This window comes from Telmatherina bonti, assembly GCF_933228915.1.
Source record: "Telmatherina bonti genome assembly, chromosome: 20".
In the NCBI taxonomy this organism is placed as follows: Eukaryota; Metazoa; Chordata; class Actinopteri; order Atheriniformes; family Telmatherinidae; genus Telmatherina; species Telmatherina bonti.
In genome coordinates, this window is record NC_136618.1 from 33,077,810 (window position 1) to 33,104,334 (window position 26,525).

A 26,525-nucleotide genomic window follows, 5' to 3' on the forward strand; every position below is an offset into this window, starting at 1 on the left:
CAGTTTCATGAGCAGAACTTTGTCCCTGAACTACAAGAGCCCAGAGAGGACACATGTAAATAAACGGTTTTAAATAATCCTTTCAATCGGAGTTGGTTAATTGATTACTGATTATGATCAGTGGGGTTTTTCCATCAGCAGGACACAGAACACCATCAGAACTTTTTATTTCAGGACATGACAGCATTTCAGAAACAGAACAAACATGACCGACAGTATCCACATCACCAGACTCACAGCACAGATCTTATAGAGGCCCCTTCATGCCTGGATTATATGTGAATACAATAAATTCTGTATAAGAAAAAAGAATGAAATAAACTTGTTTTACCAAAAAAAAAAACCTATCAATAAAAAAGAACTCGAAGCAATTTTATGAACATAAACTTGAGTAAATTCCCACATCAGTTTAACCCAGACTGGTCGTACCCAGAACCCTGAGGAAAGACCCCAAAGGTGGCGCAACGCAGCACACCAATCAGGTTTCACTGCAAGTTTTCTCATGAAGACCAACCTTCAGAAGTGGTCACACTGCAATATCAAAAGATAATATTACAAAGTATCTACATTCCAATGTTACTAAAAAGAAAAACACGTTAAAAACCAGTTGCTTACCAAACTGTCCACATGAGACTCACCTCATTAGCAGCCTCAACACCACCTGGCACCCCTTCACACTTCCTGCCTTCTATAACCGCAGAGGCAGCCTCCCGCCACCAGGTGGCGCTGCTTGATTAGATCAAAATGAAAATGCAGAAGTTTGATCATAGGCATGAAAGGGTTCATCAATATAATGAAACGGTGCCTTCAGGTTGTCTGACAACTTTAAGCTGCCAAGCTTCTCCAGGATGGAGACAGAAGAGGTGCCATGTGGACATTTTCCAGGAGACCTTCCTGCAGCTTCACATCTCACCACGATGTGAAAAGCTCCTGACATCAGCAGCCTGAAGGCCACTGTTCTGGTCACGATATGCATAAAGCCTCTGCCTCCCCAAAAAGTCCAGGACCTGGTGCTTTACCAGTCCTGAAGGTGGACAAAGGTGTTTGTGCTAAAGCATCAAGGCCTCTGGGTTCTGTACGGTGGCCCTGAAGTGCAAAGCACAGCTAAAAACACCACAACAGCCTGTTGGAAGGGAAGGAAGAAGGTACGGGCAACTTGCTAATGTTATTAGCTGCTATGAATCCTCCTGTTTAGCAGCGATTCTCAAAATGTAAGGCTTGAAAACTGTCTGAATCCTGATAAACAGGGAGGATAAAGTGGTTTCTGGAGGATTCAGTCCACAAGTTTTGGTAACAACTATACATCGAATATGCCTGAGCTGAATTTATGACAATCAGATGACAAGTTTCCTAATGATGCTATCTCTTAGCGTGTTTGTCTTCAGGCCATAAGGCGGATTGGAATTAAATTTATCGACGTTCCTGGTGTAGAATTATGGAGACTGTGTGTTTTCCTCATCTAGTCTTTAGGAAACCCTCAGCTTCAGGAGGAATAATGGGAAGTTTTTACTGTCCAGATACAGGACAAACAATTCATTCAGCACACATATTTTATATTAATTCTGCTTTTAATTAGTTTCATATAATTTGATTTTACTGTAATTTTGCTAATTGTATTGTCTTTTATGTTTTTTTACAGTATCTGTCATGCTTTTAATGTTTCATGTAAAGCTCTTTGAATTGTTTTTACACATGAAAGGTGCTGTACAAATAAACCTACCTAACCTTATATCTAAACAACACCAAGTGCAGCTGCATCTTCCTGATAGACTGGGAGAAGCTGCACGACTCCTCTTGGTGAAGCATCAAAAACGATCACGTTCTCTTTTGATGTATTTGGGTCTTCCCCGGGGTCTCCTCCCGGAGGGACGTGCTGTAAACACCTCACCCAGGAGGCGTCCTGAACAGAATCGGTGATAAAGGGCAGCCTTGGCGGAGTCCAACCCTCACTGGAAACTAATCCGACTTACTACCAGCAATGCGGACCAAGCTCTGACACCTGTCGTACAGGGACCGGACAGCTCGCACAAGGGGGTCCGGTACCCCATACTCCTGGAGTACCCCCCCATAGGAGCCCCCGGGGGACACGATCGAACGCCTTCTCCAGGTCCACAAAGCACATGTAGACTGGTTGGGCAAACTCCCATGCCCCCTCCAGGACCCCAAAGAGGGTATAGAGCTGGTCCACTGTTCCGCGACCAGGACGAAAACCACACTGCTCCTCCTCAATCCGGGATTCGACTATCCGGCGGACCCTCCTCTCCAGGACCCCTGAATAGACCTTACCAGGGAGGCTGAGGAGTGTGATTCCCCTGTAATTGGAACACACCCTCCAGTCCCCCTTCTTAAAAAGTGGGACCACCACCCCAGTCTGCCAGTCCAGCGGCACTGTCCCTGATGTCCACGCGATGCTGCAGAGGCGTGTCAGCCAGGACAGCCCCACAGCATCCAGAGCCTTAAGGAACTCCGGGCGGATCTCGTCCACCCCCGGGGCCTTGTCGCCAAGGAGCTTTTTGACCACCTTTTAAGGTTATATAACATTTATTTCTTCATATAATGGCATCTCTTTCTCCAGATAAAGTCAATTAAAGTCTGATCTAGGTCTTTGTAGATTGCAGGGGGCGTTTCCAGAGACAGTGGCAGGAGAAGAACTCTGAGAAGAACTCAGGTCACTCATCAACCTCATATTCAACCACTTGCTTATTTGTTGTTATTGGGTTAAAGTTCAAATTGCAATAATACTTTATTTTAATCAATCACTTCACCGGAATGAGAGACTATGTTGTTTACCGGAACACCATTCAGGTCCAGCAGGTCACTGATCGGGAGTAGAACAGATTTGTTAAGATTCACTTTCAGACCTGATGCAGCTGAAAATTAATCAGTACAGTAAAGTGCTTTACCTTCTTCATGTCGTCGGTCAGCATCGTATCTAGCTTTCTATTGGCTGACGGACTTGGATCACATTCATTCTTTATCTTGTAAGACTAATTAATGGAAAACAAATCTTTTGGTTTTTATCGTGCTTGTTTTACTGAAATCTATGGATGGAAAGAATTACTAACCTCAGCGCTTTGATATGACATATAATCACTGAACAATATAATCAAGAAAAAAAACTTGACCAAAACATTTATTGATTATCTGAGCTGCTTGAACCAAGGGTCCTACCCTGGAGCCTATCCCAGCAGCCTTTGGCCAAGCGGTGGAGTACACCCTGGACAGGTCCCAGTTCATGGGGAATCCTGTTTAAGTTTTTTACTCTGTGAAAAGGAGAGAAAACTGTATCAGTTAAAAAAATGCATAAATCAATTTCATATTTTAGTAAATCTCATTAAATTACTTTTTATACCAGTTATTATTGGTCACTTAATATTGTTCCTTTATACTACCAAACATGATTTATTGTGTTGAAGTGCAGGGAAAACATACAAAAACATTAAATTTCACATTAAATTCAGTCTGAAAAATAAAAGCCATGAGTACTAAAGCAGTTATGCAGAACTAACCGAACTCTGTTCATCAGACTGTATCAGGGTGGCGGTGAAGGTGTGGACCCAAACGCAGAGGCGAGGGTCAGGAATGCAGAATTAAATAGTTTTAATCTCAGAACAAACTGACAGAAGAACTGATCCAACATTGAACTGAAACGGAGGCTATAATTACAGACCAGGAATGGACAAGATGCAGGTGAAATGAATCAGCTGACTGAGTCCAGGTGACAACAGAGGAAACGAGACACAACACTACAAAATAAAAACAGAAAACTAGACCTAAAGACTCACGATAAACACAAACCATTACAGATTGAACATATTAAAACATTTATTAAAACTTTTTTTTTAAAAAAATTAAATCCAGAGCTTGTTCTGTTTTCTCAGACCTTTTCCCCAAATGCTGTTAAAATCTTGTAATTGTGATATTGTGAGCCTCTGTAGAGGTCAGATGGCGACAATGTTTGTAGAGAAAGTTCTTGTCTACTTTAAAGTGTTTCTGAAATGTAAACATCTACAAAAGGACATAAACCCCCTGCTGGAGATCGGTGTGGTACACCTAGAACTGTGATGATGATGATGTTCCCAGAGGGGGTTGGGGGAAGGAAGAGTACATAAGGTTCTAGTTGATTGTTGGTTCATCTTGTCTGCAGACCGGTGTCTGCTGGTTTGCCGGTTTGTGTAAACTCCTTGCAGCCAGTAAAACTCCTCACTGATCCGAGTGTCTTTCACTGGGAGATTTTTCTCCAACTTTCTCTCGTGAGAGCCACTGCCAGCTTTTCACTGATACGATCTTCAATTTAATGTTGATGAGGTGCAGCAGCGCCACCAAACCAACAGCTTAGTGATGGGAAACCAACCTGAGAGCAGCGTTTATGTTCGAACCAAGAGCCTGGAGGCGAACATACCGAGGTGGTGGAAGAAGCAGCTACAGCACAAGCCTGTCAGCTTAAATGCTTCTCATTACAAAATGCATTTATATGCAGGATTATTAGCTGTTGGAAGGAATAAGAGGCAGAAAATGTAGAAATAATGCAAATCAAGTAGCATAGAACTCATTTAATGGGATTATAAAATGTGCCTTATTATAAACTAGACATAAGTTTGCTACCGTCACCAACTCCTACGGGACATGATGTCAAACATGAACCAGAAAAAAAAACTCTTCAATGCAAAAATATCTTTATTAGCAGTGGCCAAACATAAAATGCACATTTCATATGTTAAAGAAAATATAGATATATAAAAAAAAACAAAACAACACATTTAAGCCTACAGGTCCTTGGCGAACTGGTGCTCGCCCTGGCTACCAAACGGTGAGGCGTGTCCGGCAGGAACTCCCTGATGCCGACGGCCAGGAGGAAGGATTCCAGACATCTCCTGATGGAAGCGAGACGTCTAGCGGGCTACAACGTCCTCCATCGCTGGCCCGTCGTATTGAGAACGGAGCGGCTCTGGTACGACAATCTGTCTGAGCTGACTGACGAAAGGTGCCGGGTCAGGAAACACCACCTCAAACACGAGGCGCATCAGCTCGTCCACGTAGTCTGGACCAGAAAGATTTAATTAATTTTCCCATTTTGTTTATGCGGATTTAGAGTCATTTTGTAAATGTCAAGAAAATAAACAAATCAATTTAAAAAAAAAAAAAAAAATCTTATTATACACACACATCATAAATATATATATATATATATATATATATATATATATATATATATATATATATATATATATATATATATATATGTATGTGTGTACACACACACACACACGTATAATATATCATATTTCTATTTTTTCCCCCAGTAACTTGTGCAGTAAACGTACTGAATGTTGGATCCTCTCTCAGCGCTTTGACTGTGCACGCCCCCCAGTGAATCTCCAGGTGGGGTTTCCCATCTGCCTGCCTCTCTGGTTGCTCGGAGTTCTCATTAAAATGCATGGCTGACAGGTAGAGCCTTTGGGAGGAAGGAACATATTTAAGGCTACTTGCAGAAGTTTGTGCATTGATTTGAATAAGTTTACATTTTTCTTTACAGATTCGTCACCTTTGTCTCTATTTACCTGCACAGCGTTTCCAGAAATGGAAAGGTCACACCTTTGGGAAGAAAACGTGTCACCGCTGAGTGAAACGCCTCGAAGCACGAGGACTGCTGATGGGGGCAAAGCTTTGCCACATCCTTTAGGACTCTCTTCCCGGTGAAGAGCTTCTTCAGCTTGTAAAGAGCCGGAGTTCCTGAAGGAAAAAATGCATCAGACCACAAACATGCCATTTATTAGATTAAAATAAATCTGAATGTTTCATTTGGTTCAAACTCACAAGCTGGCGAGGAAACTGGGGAACAGCTTCAGGTCTCACCTGCTTTCAACCATTTCTCCTTGTCCTTCGACACGCGGGGGGGATGAGCACACTTGGGATACAAGGGGTCGGTGTGGGTATGGATGTCCTGGAGGTGGTTTATTACAGACGCCCACTTGGCAACCCTCTCTGGCCCAGAGCAAGACGAAGCTGCGATCCAGTAGATCTGGTTTTTTATCATGGGCAGCCACTTCTTGACCTTCTCACACTCCCTCGTGTTGGCAATGGCCTTCAATTTCTTATAAATTCCTGCGTATAAATACACAACATGTTTTTCCAGGTGAACTCTGGCCAGGCGGAGGGAAATGAACATGTTGCTTCAGTGAAACGGCCAGATAATTACCTTTCTCAAAGTGCCGTACATCGTAGTACTGAGTGATTTTAACATCACTGAGGAACTCCTGGAGCTGTGGGCGCCGGTCAGACACAACACATTCCAACTTGATGCCAGAATCCTCCAGAAGCTTCAGGCTTCGTTTGACAGCTTCCTTCTGCATGTCGGTGCTGCCGCCAACCTCACTGCTCTGTTGCAGAAAACAGGTCATTTCCTACGACACCCTCTCAGGGCACCTTCCACACACACATCAGCTTCACAGCAAGAGGAGGACTTGTTCAGGGAGCGACATCACAGGCTGCACGCCTCCAAACACCTCGTACAGATGTTCTCCGCACATCACAGAATTTAACGGTACGTTGGACGGTAACGTCGAGGATGATGGCAAGTGCTTAACACACATCTTTCCAATGGAAAGATTAATGTTTAGATTATGAATTATTGTTAAAAATGATGAATTTTTAACAATAAATCAACCATCAAAACAGCACTAAAGGCTCCTAAAAGCTCCATTTCTGAGGTCAAATTCCACCCTAAAAAGATATTCAGATTCAGAAACTTTATTGTCAATAAACCAGTCGGCACCATGAAATTAATCGTGCCGGCTGGTTGAATGACATTTCTGAATCTAAATAGTTTTTTAAGGTGGAATTTGACCTCAGAAATGGAGCTTTTAGCTATGGGGGTGGATCTAAGCAAGCAGTCGCCCCAAAAACTATATAAATGATTCTCTTACATGAACTGCAGCCACATTAAATTATATATTAGTTCTGTTATTAAGTATGATATGAGCAGTAATCACTAGCTGACAGACAAAAACTCCATTTCTGAGGTCAAATTCCACCTTAAGAGGGTGTGGGGGGTGGATGTAGTAGCAGCTGATTCTGAAATGAAATCAGGCCATTTGAGGATTTATTAATAATTCATCATTGGAAGTGATGCTGTAGCGTTCTCCATACAAATGTTTCTGTAATAAATGGATGAATAAATCACATTAACTGGTATAAATCGTAACATCAGGCAAACACTCAACCAGAAGAGTGAAGCAGCAACATGCGTGGACGTCGTTTCATATCAGAGAAAGCACGAACATGAAGCAAAACAGACTTTCTCTGTTAAAATGGCCCTGATGTCGGCTATCACATCCGTTTTGTGGCGAGAGGAACAGCAGCAGGTTGGAGACGCTGATGGATGCGGCTTTAACGGCGGCACGCTCCCGCAGCCGTTTCATCACTTTACGGCACAACACCAGTTTGTGTTTGTGTTGTGTCCGACTGTCTGAAGCCGAACCAGCTCCAGGTAACGGAGATCGAGGAAGAAGCTCTTCGCTCCTCCTTCCGCCATGTTTAACAACCCTCCACACGCGCTGGGTTGTAAGCTTCGCATCCGATAAATTACAAACGCTCCTAGTTTCATGCAGGACTGGCATCTAAACTGTTACAGGCCACATGAAAACATGTTATTTACAACCGATTTGTCATTTTATTATCGTTTATAAACATCATTTTCCTGCAGCAGCGCTGCGAGGTCCTCACTGACCTGAACCAGCTGGATGTCGACGACGTTGCTGTTCTGGTCCATCAGGGTGAAACTGCCATGCTTCACACTGTGTCCTGAAAAACATCAACACCAAAGATGCTTTATGACCGTTTGAGATACAATAAATTGTGTCGTTATTTATTTTAACAGCATTTTACTGAACTTGCATTCTTTCTGAACTACTGCCACGTTTGTCAGATGGAAACTCATCTAAAAAAGACCTCGTGTCATTTCTCTGCATGCGTTTATGAGCTAATGTTGCATTTAGCATGGAAACGAGCTGAAGCAGCCCTCATATCACCACCGAGGACGGCGTTCCCCCCCCGGCTGAGCTGCCGCAAAACTGTTGCCTGATCCGTCCTCCATTTCTGCAGCACAGCAGGCTCAAGGATGTTGCAGCAGTGGACCCTGAACTGTCTGTAGGTGTGCATCTGCAGCTGCATGGCCTTGAAAACCTTCAGCATAAAACACAAACGGCACCGATCGTCATCAAACGGCATTTGCAGATGAAGCCCTATCCTAAGCAGGATTTTATCCTGTGGTACAGCTATGCAGAGCTCGGCAGGTGACCCCTCCACCTGAAGCAGGAAACGAAGAGCATTTGCACCTAAACTGGTCATACTTCTGTGTATGAATCATGAGACTACATCCAGTACCTGAACATACCTTCTGCACGTTAAAAAACGATGCACCGCTGAAGTAGATAGCAGCAGAAAGCTGTAAGTTCCCTGCAGGAGTGGAGTGTCCGATCACTGGCTGACTCCTCCACCGTCGCCAGTAGCGGCAATGTGGGCAGCTTTGGACCACGGCCAACAAGGTTCCCCGGAGGTTCTTCTTTACGCTACAGACCTGGCGGCACACCGGGCACTCCTCAAAGAGCTCCAGCAGGCACGACTCGAATACCACCAGCTTTCGCTCCTTGTAACTGGACAAGAGGTCTCTGCAGGCGGGGCTGGGGTCTTCCCTGCGTCGAGAAAAGCCGGATAAATGTGACTGGAGCATCTGAAGAACACGCGCAACTACCAGGACTAGTAGCAGGACTTCCTGGAACTCTGCTAGACGCTTATTTTCCATCACACGTCTGTGTCAATGTCCCAGTTCCCACAGACACCAGAGGGCAGAGTGCACGTATGCAGCAGGGCTGCTCGATTCTGACAAAAATCAGAATCACCATTACTTTGACAAACTGAGATCTGGATTATTTAACACAACTATCCAGTATTTATAAACAACGCTGCGCGTCGTGGTGTTCTAGACTCCGTGTCGTGCATTATAACCGTCTGATGGACGGTTCCGAGTTGTTTAATCTGCTTTTACTGCTTATATAGGAACTATTTTATGTCGGCCTGGATGTACGTTTTATACCAAACAACCGCTGTCAGGCTGCAGCGCGTTTCTCTCATCCACCTGTTAAAAGACGGCTGATCTGAACCAGCTGGTTAACGCGTTGCTATGGTAACGCCCCGTAACGGAGGGATATTACAGTGTTTAACTGGCCGAACTATGTATAGGAAAATAATGCAGCCAGTTGTCACTGACAATGGTATAAACTATGTTTAGGTGAACTTCCACAACCTACTGCAGTTATTCTACATGGACCTGCAGCCGGAGCCGACTGAGACTGGCCGCCTGGGAGTGCTTTAGGACGGGAGAGGCTCCCGCTGCTCCTTCCTTACAGTAACTGCAGAACAATATGTGCCTTCAAGTCAGTCGCCAAAACACCAGAAAAGTCTCTAATAACTCCAGTAAAAGCTGCTGGATTTGTCGCTTTTAACAAAAAAAGTCGCCAGATTTAGCGAGAAAGTCGCCAAGTTGGCAACAGTGTCTGAATGAAAGCAAAGCGGCTGTGGGAGGAGTTTACAGCACAGCGCTGCAACGCCAGAGACGCTCGATTAGCAGCTGAAGACAGCAGGAGAGGAAACTGCAGAGAGGAAAATAATCACACCCTTTTATTTTTATCATCGATGGAAACCCAGATCGTACTGAGATTAAAATCTGATTAATCACCCACACCTAGTGTGCAAAGGGGGGGGGGGGGGGGGATGCGTGATGATGATGTGCTGAAGACTGCTCAGGTGAGTGTTTTTCATTGAGACCTTTCATACTTCAGTGTGTGAAGGATTATTTGTATTCTGCGCAGCACCTGGCGCTTTCAGAATAAAGTTTGGTTTGATTTCCTGTGAGAAACTTCGGCTAAATAAACCCGGCGCTGCGTTACAGCAAGCAAACGTTTTACTGATTTCACCTCCGTTCTACTCTGCAGGGAACGGCAGAAACAGGCAACTCACCACTTATCCGTCGACTCGCGTGGTTCTGAAGCTGCTGGAGACGAGCAAGCCCCCACAGAACTGTCTTCATCCTCGTCTTCCTCCAGCCTGAGTCCAGGTCTGTGCAGGGACGGGCTTGTTGGCGCGGAGGACCATGGAAGACCAGGAACCACAGCAGCTGCAGACGTGCAGACCTCAACATCTGTGGATGTATTCACTGTCTGGGTTCCTGTCATGCACGGAACCAGACGCTGACATCATACCGTCTGATAACGGTGCATATTAGCTTCTTTTAAGAATAAAAACGTGTTCTATTTAGTTTATCAAAATGCACTGCATGTATTTAATCCAATAGACCACAAACCTCGACTTCTGAAGTGAGGCTGGAACGTTTTGAGTGACAGCTGTGTTCCAGCTGTTGCCTGCATTGTCGGGACGGTCTGGCAGCCAACGTCGACCTTCAGAGGCACCAGATGGTTGCTGGTACTGGGGTCAGCCTGCGATGTGCTGGCCTAAAAGCAGTGGAAAGAAAAGTCAAATTGTCATGGAAATGAGATCATGTGGAGGTTTAATAGCTGCAGTTTATGATGTGACATATTCTTCACACTGTAAGTACAGTAAACTGTGAATATATACAGCGGGATATATACCACTGAACTACTAGCTGGAAACTGACAGTTCACCAGTTTCAGTCTCTTCCAGGGGCCATTTCTGCCCAGTTTACAGTGAAATATACCCAGTTTACATCCAGCATGACTGGGTTTACATACAAGACATGAAAATGTCAGAAATAAAATCTTTGCATCCTGGCTGGGTGATAAAACCCGGCGGGTTGCTAATGAGGTAATAAAACGTCCCAGCCAGGATCAATGACATGACGGGGACTGCCTGTCCTGACCGGAAGCAGTGTTGCCAGGTCTGCTGATTATAAGCGACTTAGGGCTTGTTTTTTTTGTAAAGTCGCTTGTAAATATCATCAGTCGCAGGTTGTTGGGTTTATGGGCTTGTTTTCAAAACACTGGCTGCTGATTTGGGCTTTATTGTATGAACCATTCTTACATCCTTCTCACTTATTTACATTTATGTGAAAAGCATCTCACAGTAGCCTAGTTTATCTATTTCTTGGATCTATTTCTTTGGTAACCACCATAGACTGTGTTGTACCGGTGTTGTACAACACCAAACCCTAACCCTACAACACTGCCTGCCAGAAATGGATTCAACGGCAGCGGGCCTGTTCAAACCGTGTCGATCAGCGATCTGCTGCTGTTCCTCTCACCACAAAACTGATGTGACAGGTGACATCAGGCCCATTTTAACAGAGAAAGTATGTTTTTGCTGCACGTTAGTGCTTTAGCTGATTAACAAGTGAAAGGAAGAGATGAAACAATGTTCACGCATGTTGCTGCTTCACTCTTCTGGTTGTGCTTTGCCTTAAGTTTGTTTGCATTTAGGATGGAAAGGTTAATTAATTTAACCAATCTAATTGTTTTATGACAGAGAGATTTATATGGAGAACACTTCAGTATCATATACAATGATGTCCATGAATTATTATAAATAATGACGCATTTCTGTAAATAAAATGTGGAATCTTCATAAATTCTCAAAAGGCCTGATTTCATTTGAGAGGGAACTGTTATTACATCCACTGTTATTATCCCCCACAAACGAGCTCAGAAATAAAGTTTCTGTGTGCCGGGAGATTTTACCTCTGGTTTGCTCCCATTTATATAAAATGTAAGTTATGCTCAGTTGTGCTCATAAGTTTACATACTCTGGCAGAACGAATTACTTCTTGGCCATTTTTCAGAATATGAATGATAACATGTTGTTGATGAGGTTATTTATTTTCTCTGATTGTGAAGCTTCCCATACTTTATGGTGGCTTCACCCAAGCACCAACCATGAGTGAAGAGTTTCCGTACTAACTCTCTTTCTCAGAGAAAAATTGTTACACCAATACACACATGTATATATAAATATATATATATATATATATGTATATATACATATATATATATATATATATATATATATATATATATATATATATATGTATATATACATATATATATATATATATATATATATATATATATATATATATATATATATGTATATATACATATATATATATATATGTATATATACATATATATATATATATATATATATATACATATATATATATATATATATATATACATATATATATATATATATATGTATATATACATATATATATATATATATACATACATATATATATATATATATATATATATATATATATATATATATACATATATATATATATATATATATACATATATATATATATATATATATATATGTGTGTGTGTGTGTGTGTGTGTGTGTGTTCGTGTTTTCATCCAGCTGGTTGCTTATTTTTCTCACACGACCTGGCAACACTGGTCACCATGACCACACATCCCTCCTGGTAAACCATCAGCCATGAATCATGCAGTGTTGCAGCTGGTATAAAGACACAGCAAACATATTTACACACACTCGCTTCTCCAGAAGAAAACACGCAGCTCGTCTGTAAATCTGCGGCTAAAACTTTTTGCGGGTCGCGTTAGCATGTAGCATTAGCATGGCTAGTGCCGGTCAGCCCAGAAACTGCAGAGCAAAACTTTATCAGCGGCTAAACTTACCGATGGTAAGCCCTTCTCAGATGGAACAGCCCCTTTCTCCAGCCGCAGGGTTGATGCCATCTTCGCCTGGTATTGCCCCAAATTACTGAAACATTTAGGCGCAAAGTGTTTGGCGCAAACGAAGAGCGCAGTCGGGACACATGCAGGTACATCATCCCCGAAAATAAACTGAATCCATTTGTCTCTGGTGGTTTGGTCCGCTGATACAGGAATACTGAAAACATTTGGATGCTGGTTTTGGCACGTAGAAACCGAACAGTTAACGTGGGCTCGGCGTTTGGACATCTTCCCACGACACGCCGCGGCAGACTGGGTCACACGTGGAGCAGGTGGGTCAGGTGTGGAGGAGGGAGTGTCTCATGCAAACTGCCTCCTGCAGTTATAAAATCACAACAACTAATCTAAATCATCTTTTTGAGGGAGTTTGTCTGTTCTGCTCTGCTGTGAACAGGAACCCAGAGGGAAAAAACCGACCGTCCGACAACAACACGAGTTTTAATTTGAAAATGTGCCACTTCCGGCAGACCACAGCTTTTTGCAGTTCTGCAGATGACCACAGGGTGGCGCTGCTGCACTCAATGTTTTCTTCCTTTATTTATAAGGCCTTTATTTACAGAATTTACAGCAGTCTTCAAAGAGTAAAAGAGACAGCAAAAGACAATTGTACAAAAAGGGACATAGGGCACTAATGGAAAGAGAGAATTGCTAAAAGAAAAATAAAATAAAGTGATAAATAAAAAGAAAATAAAAAAAAAAAGGTAAATGCGAGTTACAGAATTAAATGACATCTGTTACAAATATCCTTTTTGTTTTTTGCCTTTTTGTTGTTTGAGACTGAGATTGTATCAAGACACATTTTTACATCCGTTATAGAGATTAAAAAGCACTCAATGTTGAAACCAGGAGACACTAAAAATGTATGTCACACAATTTATGTCCCCTCCCCACGCACACACACACACACACACACACACCTGATTCGTTCCAGGGTTTCCATTATGCTGCTAAAGTAAATCTAATCTTTTTTTTGTTTTGTTTTAATTAATTTTGTCTTCCAAGAATGATTTAGCACATAAATTTTACTTTTTTTTTTTAAAAGATTTAAATGGGGAGGACATATCAGGCTGCAAGCAGCAACTCAATGACTTATGGTAATGAGCATGCAGAGCGAGGCAGACCACACTGACCTGTAGGAAAGACCCACACACAACATCCTGTAATGCAAAGTACAGAAACTGGATCACTGACATCCGACCTGTATGTCTTTTTTAAATCAAGTACGAAAACATAGAGGGCAGAAAACTCCTTGGACATGCTCAGTATCAGAAATGCGTAGCTGTTAATATTCATCTGGATGAATGATTGATAGGTGCATCCATATGTCACCATATGTTGGCCATACACAATGGCAACCCTTCTTACTAGTCCCTGTCCAGTTGTTGCAACATTTCATTCCTGCGAGAGGAGCTGCAGGTTCAGACATTTGGTGTATGTGTTTGGCTGCTTCCATATGTGGGATAAGAACTGGATGCCTCAAACTCAGGATCCTGCCTAGACGTAACAAGATCGTAGTGCCGGTTGGTCCCAGGTAGCCGGGTCTGGCCGGCGTGGAGAGCTGCTTGTTGGGGGCATTGTAGCATGGTTGGAGGGTGGTCACCCCTCTCCCCATGTGCACTGTTTGTTAGTGGAGAGCCTGGTGCTCACTTGCAGTCTGTATAGATCTGTGATCTATTGAAAGTCAGCCCTGGATCCAAGCTTGTGTCAGACGGTTCCAAGGTCCTGCCCCCCCTCAGGTGGCCAACTGGGACCCAGGTGGAACTTAAAATTACAAATCTCTCCACAAGGGATTTAATTTGCCTGCTACTGAACCATCTTAGATGAATGTACTCCCACCTGCAGAGCCAGCCTGCTGTTTCCACTTACAAGGCAGACAGTAGTAAACTAATGGGGGTGAGATACACTCCCGGTCAGGGAATGTATCTCACCTCATTCTCTAAGTTCTATTCTATTTCTGGCAATTTCAGGGGAAGTGTGTGCATTAAGTTTGACAACGCCACTCTGGGACTTTCACCCAGAGATTAATGTAAGCCACCCCGACCTCAAGGCCTTCAGGTTCGTTATTCTAAAAGAAGCTTGAGACCAGTGTCCAATTACAAAAGAAATCATTTTATTTAAACAAACATTAAAATGAACAATTACCTAAAAAGAGTCTGGATTGAGCTTACCGGGGGGGATGAGTGGGCTAAGCAAAGTGGAGGAATCTGACAAAAAGTAAGGGCCACCCCAGGCACACGAGAAGGGCTTTCTCCCTTCTCCCAAAACACACAAGACAGGCACACGTGATGAACATGCACAACAAGGAGTGGGTAATCACACCAAAACGGGATCCGTCACCAAGGCAGCACCACTGCCACCACAAGCTCTCAGACCACTAGAAATAAAAGAACAAAAAAGTGAAAACACACTTAAAAACAAACAAACAAAAAAAAGAAGAATCTCCTCTAATACACAATCTTTGTAGCCCCAAATGCAGTGGTGCAGCCGGTGAAGGCGAAGCAGCACGAACTCCAGCTTGGTGGAGCGGGTAGTATCTCCGCCATGTCAGCACCGGCGAATTTCATAAAACCAAGCAGTTCTTTAAAGGTAAGCAAAGCAGCAGCAATGTTAGGGAGATCAGCAGCGCAGTAGTCAGCCAAGCCATATCCAGTGCTTTACAGCAATCAGCTGACTGCAGGACCGCTGTGCTTAACAGCTCTCCGATTTTCCCCCGGATGCAGCATTAGTCTTGCAGAGGAGTCGCGAGCAGGAGAAGACGCAGCGTGGTGCGCTACCTATGGAAACAGCCACTTAAACATGTATACGACTTAAATATAAGAAGCCTAACTAGGAGACCTACCACAGCGGTGCAAATATACGGCCAACTCCGCTTTGAAGCAGCGAGGGACCTCAGTGATGGCCGGAAGTTGCTCAGTCAGTCATACAGGTGAGAGCTGGCTGTCAGTAGCTGGCTCCGCTGTTTAAATATATCGCCCCCATCAGCTGATTGGCTAGCAACGCAACCACCCATCTAATACTGCCACATATTCTATAATCACTTAGCAGACGCTTTTAAAGTGACGTACATTTGAGAGTGAGGACAATACAAGCTTGAAATCAAACTGTAGAGGACATCGTAGGAAGGTGCTGGTGGATTGCTGGAGTCCAGTTGGATGTCAGTGATGACATGTAGTGCTACAGGCTTTTTTTTTTTTTTTTTTGTCTTCCCACCCCCTAATATTACCTATGTTAAAATACAAAGAATGAATACCATAATATTTGTTGTAAAGAACTAGGCTAAGTTCTCCAACTTCTCTGACAAATATAGTAAAAATAAGTGCAGAAGTGCTCCTTGAAGAGCTGAGTCTTCAGCTTGCTTTTAAAAGTAGACAAGGACTCTGCAGAACAGACAGTTTGGGAGAGCATTCCACCATAGAAGAGTGAGGATGGTGATTTAGTCCCATGTAGTGGTGGTAACACAAAGCGTCTTTTATTGGTAGAGCATAACTGTGGAGAGGGAGTGCAGCTCTGGATTAAGGAGCGAAGGTAGACAGGAGCCGTTTCAGTTATTGTTTTGTAAGCCTGAAGCAGAGCTTTGACTTGTGACAGGAAGCCAGTGAAGTGTGATTAGCAGTGGAGTGAAATGAGCCTATTTGGGCTGGTTGAAGACAAGACGTACTGCAGCCTTCTGGATCATCTGCAGAAGTTGAACAGAACATGCAAGCAGACCTGCCAGTAGGGAACTGCAGTAATTGATATGTGAAATGACTAAACAAAACCTGTGTCGTGTTTTCGTCAGGTTCGGTCTGATTCTCTTAATGTTGTAGATATAAAATTGGCAGGTGTGGGCAACCACAGCAACATGGACCTTAACGGTCAACTGGTCATCCACCATGACACCAAGATTCCTGGCAGCAGAAATGTCATCAGTCATCACGCAGCTTACAGCCCTAATTTTAGGTGCACGTTTGGAGTCGTTGATGAGCCTCCCCAATATTTCTTTTCCAGGATGGCACAGTCATGGATCAGCATGGGCATCCACACGAAGATTTGCTGTGCCAGCCTGAAAGAAGGCACAACCTATCTAGTTGTTCCTCTCAGTCATTGTCTTCCTCCCATCTGCACATGGTAATTACAAACAATGGAGTTCTTGGGGAACGGTTTGGTTGTCATCATTCCTGAGAGTCAGAGGCCAGAACATCAGTCAGTTTTCTGCATGTTTCTGTAAATAGCTTAACCATATGTGCATGGATTACAACGGTAATGCAGGAGAGATTGGTTGTGGTCTTTGGAGAGCATTCCACATTTGCAAGCTGTGGCTTAAAAGCTCAGTTAGCTCTTAGCTACAGGCAGGTTGGAGTTTGATAGATGTCAATCATCCACCCCCACTCTCACAGCTACCCTCTCAGCTCCACCTCTTTGCCCATTTTTGTATTTTTCGGTAGAGATTGAACGCATGACGCTGCTAAGATGGTGGGAACCACCCAATAAGCTTCAGTTCAGCTCTTCAGAAACCTACAGGTGATGTCACGGAGGCTCCTTCCACCTCTTACATACAGTCTATAGTTCTCCCTTGTACTGAGACAGCTCTACACTGAATGATTATATTTCTGTGATTTCAAATGCACCAACAAATTTATTAGAAATGTTCTGTTAAAGAATATTACCCTGTAAGCCAGGAAAGACACGAGCGGTGGAGTGAGTACCATTAACGAGGGGAGGCAGAGGCAGGCTGAAGGTGGTCCACGTCTTTTTCTTTTTATTTTCTTTGTAAAGTGCCAAGTGCAATAAAGTCCATCAGAGAGTTAAAAACAGAAGGTGGCTTCTCCAGCAGCCGAAGAGAAAAAAAAAGACCTGATCTGTTCACGGCGCCTTAAATGCCGTCTGCTGAAATTGGATAAACCGTAAAAACTCTACAGGTGTAACACCAAACAACATTAACCATAAACTCATATTCAGACTCTAACGCCAAACCATAACCAAAACTAACAAAAAGAAAACCCCCAACCGAAATAAACCCCCAAACAAAACCACGCAGATGATAACTGAAGACTAAATAATACTACATCCTAAAACCACCACCCCCCCGTCTTGTTCCTTCCCTTGGTCCAGCCCGGAACGTTCTCCAGCGGCGTCTGGTCCCCGGGAAATCTTTTGGCCAGATGCCACCTCCCTGGACACAAGAGGAGGACATAAATAAAAACAAAACCCGACATACACTCTCACCTACACTCCACACTTCAAACATTCACGCATGCGCCCCACACCTAAAAGAAAGTACCAATTTAAAGAATGTACACATATATTGCACTTATCTAATCATAATTGTCGTGTTGCCCCGCAGGACCGGCCATTACCGGCCGGACCCACAGGCAACAAACACCCCAATAAACAAATATACCCATTTTAAAACGACAATCATGTGCAATTTCTTTATGTGCAAATTAGCACTTCCCCAAGTGCAGAGTGAATAACCAAATGCTGTGAATATTCTAAAGTGCAATGTGCAAAGTGCTTGAGTGAACCCGTAATGAACAAGCCTGTTCATTACATACCCTAATCCAATTAAAATAAGATATATACTTGAGGTCTTTGAGGTGGATTTTCAACTTTGACCTCTGAAGGTGATGGATCCTCCTTGTCCTCAGACTGTTGCAGTTGTGAGATTTTCTGGTAATAAAATACTAACGGATGTGGCTGGCAGGCAGCACGAATCCCACCCCAACTACAGAGTCAGATGATGTTTTCTGGAAAAAGCTCCACCCTGATTCTGTCAGAAAGACTGTTGTGTTTGCTCAGTTCACTGTGGAAAACCTGGATCTGCTTCCTTGAACCTTTTGCCCCACTCTCTGATCCTTTACATGACACTCTTTATTAATGACACATATGGACCTGATTTATCTACCAGGAAGCTTTCAATGAACATGTGTTGGGCACTTCCTGGCATGAGTTTCTGCTTGTATGCTGATTGGTGGGGAGAGCGTGGTGGCTGTACGGTAGTTGGATACTACGGGCACCCAAGTAGCACGCATTCAGCCAAGTAGCACGGTCATCTGTCTGGGTCGTCAGCAGAATTTGAAACGGGTGGTCCCAGCACTGATTTTTGAAGCTTCACATCTGGACAAAGTCTCCAGGCTGAAGTGAATGGAGCTGCTTAGACGCTGGTTCAGGAAGGGCCGGAACTACCTGTGAGCAAATGCCTGAAAAGGTTCACATGAGATCAGAACAGCATGTTCAAACATTCCTTTTACACAGGGCTGTGTCTGGAGGGGGAGCCTCGAAGGGGCCCATGCCTATTCGGGTGGACCTGCAAAAAGAATCTAAAAGGGGACCTGTTGGTTCTTCCCCATCTATGCATGTGCACGGACAACAGCACTAATGGAAGTGCATTGGTCCAAGGAAGGCCTGAGAGAGAGAGCGAGGAGGCAATTTCCCCACCTGTGGGCTGTGAGAGAAAAGAGGAAGTGAGAGGCTGGAAAAGGGGGGTGGTTCAGAGAGGCAGCTGTAGCGACAGGGTCAGAAGAGTCAGTGTGAGCAGCACATGTGCATACTGCAATCTGTCGAGGGAGCAAAATGGCAGAAAGAAGGGAGTCAATGAGGTGAGGGTGACAACCTGGTTTACCATCAGATTTCAGGAAACCACAATGTTTCCACAGCGCTCCAATATCCAAACCTGGGTCTGGGTTCTGAGACGCGGAGCCATCAACACAAAAATCAAGTCAGGGTCAACTAGAGGTTGGTCAGGGAGGTCAGGTCTAGAGGTGCAGAGGATGGACAGACCAGCCACACAGTCATGGAGCGTGTCATTGGCAGGAGTGGGGAGTAAAGAGGCTGGATTTAGGACTGTGCATCGACAGACAGTCAAATTGGGAATAAAACATCCAACACTGATGTTAAAGATGATTTCATCTACTACAACACGACACACACACACTTCTCCACTGGATTTAATGCAAATGTGTGTATCAGAAAATACCAAGGCTAATGGTTTAGCATAATTAGCTTAACCGTGGAAGTATCAATACTGTCCCGAATGATCGGCCTCATGTTCATGTTATTTTGAAGACATACATGGTTTAAATTAATTGTTTGTTAAGTGTGTTGACCCAGGGCAGTCTACTGGCAGCCATTACAAGAGTTGCTTCTTCTCGTCAAATAAAAGCACCTGATGTGTATTTAATAATAACAGAGTTCAGATCAGAACTAAAACACTGGCTGTCAGCCAATAAAAACATGGAGGACAAAAAACTTTCCTAATATTCTGTATTTAACTGTGTTTAATATTCTATGTTTAACTAGTTTAACTTTTTTCTATATGCCACCATTAAAAAGCAAAGTAAAGACAGATCGATACAGACAGACAGTACCCGTTGTAGCGGTAATCCCAGAACTCGTTGGTGGACACCTGCTGTGAATGATGCCATTAAGTCGAGAAAGAAATTTTACAGGGACTTTGTGGGTTGAGAGACACTATTGGCAGGCCAAGCGGAATGCAACTTTCTTGGTCACTGATGGAAAATCTTGGGCATGGAAGGAGTTTGGGTGAGGCCATGGAGAACGACTTCTGGACGACTTTGAAAAGATTCTGATCTACCATCTGGCAGCAACTTAGGAGAGCCCAGTCCACACTGTGTCCAGTGGGGATGTGCGGCTGCTGAGCTAAACTCGGGACGTTGTGGGTCAGTGGACGGAACACTTCAAAAACCTCCTAAATCCTGTACAACCTGTATTCTAAGGAGGAAGCAGAGCTGGGGAACTCAGGTGTGGATTCTCCTACTTATGTGGCTGAAGTTACTGAGGTGGTTAAAAAACTGGCAAAAATCACTAAAATCACTAAGAATTCAAACATGCTACTAATACAATTCAAAATTCAAGACAGAGAACTGTGATGAGGCAATATATTACTTCTGTAGTGGCTACAAATTTAATTAATGTTTATTAATGTTTTACACATGTAAATGAAGACCTGGAGAAGGTCTTCGACCGTGTACCCCGGGGGCTCCTGTGGGGGGTACTCCAGGAGTATGGGGTACCGGACCCCCTTGTATGAGCTGCCCGGTCCCTGTACGACAGGTAGTAAGTCAGATTCATTTAATAAGAACATAGAGGATTCAAACTTTTCCTAATATTCTGTGTTCAACTGTGTTAAACAAAGAATGCTGCATGTGAGGACTTTGCAGACCACTTCAGAGGTAAAAATCAGTGGTTTCAGATCCAATCTTTTGTCTCATCAACGTGTGGATTTTAACAGGTCTGAAGCACTGTTTTTACCTGAGGAAACACTGGAGAGTTTTGTCCTGGTTGATGCAAAGATGCTTGGTTGCGTTTTTTCCAGCTAAACCCAACAACCTACCTTTTAGACCCGATTCCTACATCACTTTTTTTAAAACATTTTATGGTTTCTTTGAGCCAGAGCTTCTAAATATAGTAAACTGCTCTTTTCAGACGGGGGCCCTCCCATTTGCCTTTAAGACCACGGTAGTGAGGATCCTTCTGAAGAAGAGTAGTTTAGATCAAAACATTATGGATAACAGCAGACCTGTGTCCAACTTGCCCTTCTTAAGTAAAGTTCTACAAAAAGTTGTTTTTACCCAATTAAATGAGTTTTTAAAAAACAGTATTTTAGAAAGATATCAGTCTGGTTTTTAGGACCAACAACAGTACGGAGATGGCCCTCTTAAAAATAGTTAACGACAGGATATGTAGTTTAGACTCACAGAAACTTTCTGTTCTGGTTCTGCTGGATCTTGGTTCCGCCTTCAACACAGTAGACCACCAGATCTCATTAACCAGATTCAGAAGTCTGATGGGCATCTCAGGTACTGCTTTTAAATGGTTTGACTCCGATCTCACAGACCTAAAATATTTGTTAAGTTTGGATACATGTCTTCAGGAACCCATGAAATCTAGTGTGGGGTTCCCCAAGGATCAGTTTTAGGCACAATACTTTTTAATCTGTACATGCTGCCCCTTAGGGATGTCATCAGGAGACACGGTGTTGCCTTTCCTATGCTGATGTTATGCAGCTTTATATCACCATGTCTCCTGATGACCTAGAGCCGATTAATACCCTTTTAAACTGTATTTTAGATATTAAGTCATGGATGGCAAAGAATTTCTTACAGCTCAACCAGGTCAAAACTGAGGTTTTAATTATCGGCCTGAATACAAGAGAGAGATCATTTCACGCAGACTACGAGGTTTCCATCCCTCTCAGTGTGTGAGAAGAATAGGTGTTTCATTTGACTCTGAGCTGAATTTTATTCCACACATCAGGAATGTCACAAAGACGGGAATTTATCAAAACATTGCCAGAGTCCACCCATTTCTCTCCAGAGATGCACGCTTTTCTTTCTAGTAGAATAGATTACTGTAACTCCCTGTTCTCTGGTCATCCAAAGAAGAATACTTCCAGTTTGCAGTTACTCCAGAACTCGGCGGCACGAGTTCTGACGAGCACCAGAGGATGGGAACACATCACACCTGTTTTAAAATGGCTGCATTTGCTCCCCGTGTGTTTCAGGATTGATTTCAAGGTTCTTTTAGTTGTTTACAAATGTCTTAATGGTCTTGGACCTTCTTATTTATCTGTATTTAAAGTTATGGGCCCTTGCAGACCCTGAGGTCTTCTGGTACTGGCCTTTAAAATATACCAAAAGTTAGAACTAAAACATACGACGAGACCTGATTCTAGTTTTATGGTCCTTACCTTTGGAACAGCCTGCCAGATGACCTCAGGGCCGCAGAGACTGTAGATGTTATTAAAAAGAGGTTCAAGACCTTTTTACTTTAGCTTTACTTTAGACTTTTTCTTTTCTTATTAATTTGTTTGTTTCTTTATTTTTTAATGTGTTTATTTACATATTTATTATTGATTTATAATCTTTTATATATTGTCTTAACATATGACATATTTTACGTCCTTTTTTTGTGTTTACATATTACTTAGGTTTAATCTTGTTGTTCTAATTATTGTCTTACAAAATTATTGATTTAGTTATTTTATCTTGTGTGTCTATTTTATCATTTTAACTTTCTAGCTCTAGTGTTTCTTCTTTCTCATTGGGATCCTCGGTGTTGGGGGCTGCACCTGTTTGAACGGCAGGGTCGTTTTGGTGGGGGTCGTCCTGGCGGGGGTCTTGGTAAGGGTTGTACACTGCAGCCATATGGCTGTGGTGTGGACCTTGGCCTGGGCATTCCCTGTGGCTGTCTCTCTGTTGATCATTCCTGGAGCAGCTCCTGACATGGACAGATTCTCCAGATGTCATTTCCTCACAGCAGTGTCAAGCCAGATATAGAGATAGAATCCTGAAGTTAGTGGTTTTTATTTTGGCGTGAATGGACAGGGGAAGGGTTGGGTTGTGAACATGTGTGGTTTATGTGTGTCTAGTTATTGAGGGCCTGAACTCGACCAGGCTTGGCACAGAGGACGCAGGAATCAACTCAGTTCAATCCTTTTATTTACACACTCCATCCGCCAGTTAACAATTTACCACATACCAGAGCTGAGAATGTGAACCAAACAAAATTTGTGCTTAACCAAACTTTGTGCGTGTCTGTTTTCAAGTGTGAAACTATTTTTTTTTTTTTTTTTTTTTTTTTTTGTCGTTAAGCACTTTGATATGCTTCTGTATGAAAAGTGGTATACAAATAAAGTTTGATTTTAAATATCTGTTTACATTGCACTGACAACACGATCTGTGTTGTCAGCACCCCAACACGGTCTGTGTTGGGGTGCTGAGTGGGGATTTTGGCTGCTTCCCTGCTGGGGTGTTCGGGTTTCTAGTCCTGGTGGGAGGCAGGGGGTTAGAAGGGGTTCAAGTGAGGGAAGACTGCTGTCCAATAGACTAGGGTCTGGACTTGGTGGGGGGGGGGGGTAGTCATGGGGGCCCTGATCAGAACCTTCCAGGGGCATCTCATATGGGGCATGTTGGGAAGGAGAGATGAGGTTGGGCGGGAGTGAATGGAGCAAATGGAAGGTTGTTGCAAATGGACGTCTTTGTGCTCAAGATCCCTCAAAATGTATTTTATAAAAATTTCAAGAGTTGTTGGAAATGTGGAAAATAAGAACTAATTAAATTTTGGTGGTGATCCAGATCACCGTTTGGATCCAGGAATTAAAAAAAAAAAAATTCTTTAAAAATGTGCTTGGCAGAGGTTTCCGCTCTCCGAGTGCTTTTCTAGTTTCGAGCAACTTCGTCCATGGAAAGGCGGGTTGTGCACATGACAGGGTCAGTGTTTTACTGCCACATGTAAAAATATTTGTATTTTCACACCAACTCGATCAGTTGTTTTATGAAAACAATTCATTCTACCTGCAACAGCAAAAACGTGGAAGCAGCAACTCTGCTTCATGCTTTTTCTGTGTTAACGACGCCCACCTCAAATGTCTGACCAATCACACTTCACTCTTCTCGGAGCCCCGCAAAAAAATTCTGCCAGCCCGATATGTCGAGAACTGTCTTCAAAAGTGTCCATGAGAACAAAATGATGTCATTTTCTTCTCAGGTCCTCGAGAACAAGAAAAAAGTTCTCACTTTCTCGGGGAGTATGTAACAAGCTTTATTGTCACGAGCTGTGGGTAATGACTGAAAGAACAGGATCGCATGTGCATGAAATGGGTTTCCTCTGCTGGGTGGCCGGACTCTCACTTAGAGATGAGAAGTTCTGCCTTCCAGGAGAGGCTCTACATCAAGAGAAGCCAGATGAGGAAACCTCTGCTTCATTCAAAGTAGTCACACTTGCTGTTGATGTGCTTAGGTGTTGTAATTCACACTCTGGATTTTGGTTAGACCTGTCCATGATGTACTCTGCTTCTCATCTGATATTAACCAGGAGAGGCTACAGCTCTCAGAAGATGTATAAAATAGGGATGGCAGTATGAGTGATGTACTGCCATCCCTCTTTTAAAAATATCTCTTTTAAATTGCTAAAAATTAGAATGTATTTAGTCAATTTTAAAACATTTGGAATGCAGTGTACAGACAGACAAATTTGTTAGTACCCTGCGGTTAATGAAAGAAAAATGGTCAGAAATAACTTATTCTGATAAAAGTAATAATTTTTAAAAATGACTAAATTTAAATAGTGAATTTAAAAATTATATAAAAAACAAACCCCTCCCTGTGATCTCCAGCTCTTGCTTGTGCAATTCGCAGCCGAGTGTGAAGCGGCTGGGATGAGAATCAGCACCTCCAAATCTGAGACCATGGTCCTCAGCCGGAATAGGGTGGATTGCCCTCTCCGGGTCGGGAGTGAGGTCCTGCCTCAAGTGGAGGAGTTTAAATATCTCGGGGTCTTGTTCACGAGTGAGGGAAAGATGGAGCGCGAGATCGACAGACGGATCGGTGGGGCGTCTGCAGTAATGCGGGCTCTGCGCCGGTCTGTCGTGGTGAAGAAGGAGCTGAGCCAGAAGGCGAAGCTCTCGATTTACCAGTCGATCTACGTTCCTACCCTCACCTATGGTCATGAGCTGTGGATCGTGACCGAAAGAACGAGATCTTGTATACAGGCGGCTGAAATGGGTTTCCTCCGCAGGGTGGCCGGGCTCACCCTTAGAGATAGGGTGAGGAGCTCGGTCATCCGGGACGGGCTCAGAGTAGAGCCGCTGCTCCTCCGCATCGAGAGGAACCAGTTGAGGTGGCTCGGGCATCTGGTCAGGATGCCTCCTGGACGCCTCCCTGGTGAGGTGTTCCAGGCACGTCCCTCTGGGAGGAGACCCCGGGGAAGACCCAGGACACGCTGGAGGGATTATATCTCTCGGCTGGCCTGGGAACGCCTCGGGATCCCCCCCGCAGAGTTGGCAAATGTGGCTGGGGAGAGGAAAGTCTGGGCTTCCCTGCTTAGGCTGCTGCCCCCGCGACCCGACTCCGGATAAGCGGCAGAAGATGGATGGATGGATGGATGGATGGATGGAGGTTTGTTTTGAATAACATAAACATCATCCTTCAGCTTGGCTCCTGCAGTTAACCACAGCTGTTTCTCAGATGTGGGTGTGTTTTGCTGCATGTCTTTGATGATCGAAACATCAATGTTTGTATGCTGACTCTCTGTATACTATGTTTTTAGACCGTCCACTCCGGTTGGCGCCTGTTTGGCAACTTCGTCTGCAAAAGCATTCCCTAAAGCTATGTCTGATTTCTGTGACGTATGAGCTGAACACTTGCACACAGCAATCTTCTCTGGCAACATTACTGCTTTTAATAAGTCTGTTATCAAAGATACATGCTGAACGCGCTTCCCAGACGATGTTACCATACCTCTACACTCCCACTGAGCTGCAAAAAAGTGTGAGGTTGCAAAGGCTAATTGACTATCTGTATAGATCCTAACTGATTTTCCTTCGGCTTGTTTACATGCTTGTGTCAAGGCTATTTTTTTATAGCTGATGACACAAAAGTAATTTTTGTTTGCATGAAAAGAATTTTCACCTCGTGAGAGACTAATAATGTTAATGGATGAAACAAGACAATTTCAGCTGTTGCTTGTACCCCCAATGCTGCAGCACATATTACTTTCACACACGGAGGTAACGCACTCGACAGGGCATCAAGTCTTTATAGAAAAAAAAAAAAAAACCCAAAAAAACCCCATGTTCTTGAGCTACCATTGAAGTCATGAAACTTCCTTTACAGTCCACAGTTTGAATAAATTGCTTTGGGTAATCTGGCAAACTCAGAACCGTGGAACTTGTCATGGCTTGTTTCAGATCATGTAAAGCCTTCAAGGACTCTGGGGTCCAGGTCAGCACATCTGACATGGACTTTGGCTGCTCGTATCTTATAGCCAATAGGGGTTGAGTAATTTCTGCAT

At 43.4% G+C, this 26,525-nt stretch overlaps 2 protein-coding genes across 2 annotated transcripts; both read right to left on the reverse strand.

Annotated features, from left to right (window-relative positions):
* Positions 1 to 4,860: 4,860 nt before the first annotated feature.
* Positions 4,861 to 7,855, reverse strand: LOC306770602 (uncharacterized protein). The gene is made up of 6 exons (XM_079259488.1): positions 7,730 to 7,855; positions 6,200 to 6,380; positions 5,857 to 6,105; positions 5,562 to 5,733; positions 5,325 to 5,455; positions 4,861 to 5,041 (listed from the first exon to the last, which is right to left on the reverse strand). The coding sequence occupies exons 1-6, from the start codon at positions 7,769 to 7,771 to the stop codon at positions 4,893 to 4,895; spliced, it is 924 nt and encodes a 307-aa protein (XP_079115614.1). The 5' UTR covers positions 7,772 to 7,855; the 3' UTR covers positions 4,861 to 4,892.
* A 103-nt stretch (positions 7,856 to 7,958) lies between these two features.
* LOC306770603 (uncharacterized protein) lies at positions 7,959 to 12,954 on the reverse strand. Its single transcript, XM_079259489.1, has 5 exons — positions 12,678 to 12,954; positions 10,361 to 10,508; positions 10,018 to 10,225; positions 8,396 to 8,693; positions 7,959 to 8,184 (listed from the first exon to the last, which is right to left on the reverse strand). Exons 1-5 carry the CDS (start codon positions 12,735 to 12,737, stop codon positions 7,975 to 7,977), a joined length of 924 nt encoding a protein of 307 aa, XP_079115615.1. The 5' UTR covers positions 12,738 to 12,954; the 3' UTR covers positions 7,959 to 7,974.
* Positions 12,955 to 26,525: the final 13,571 nt, after the last annotated feature.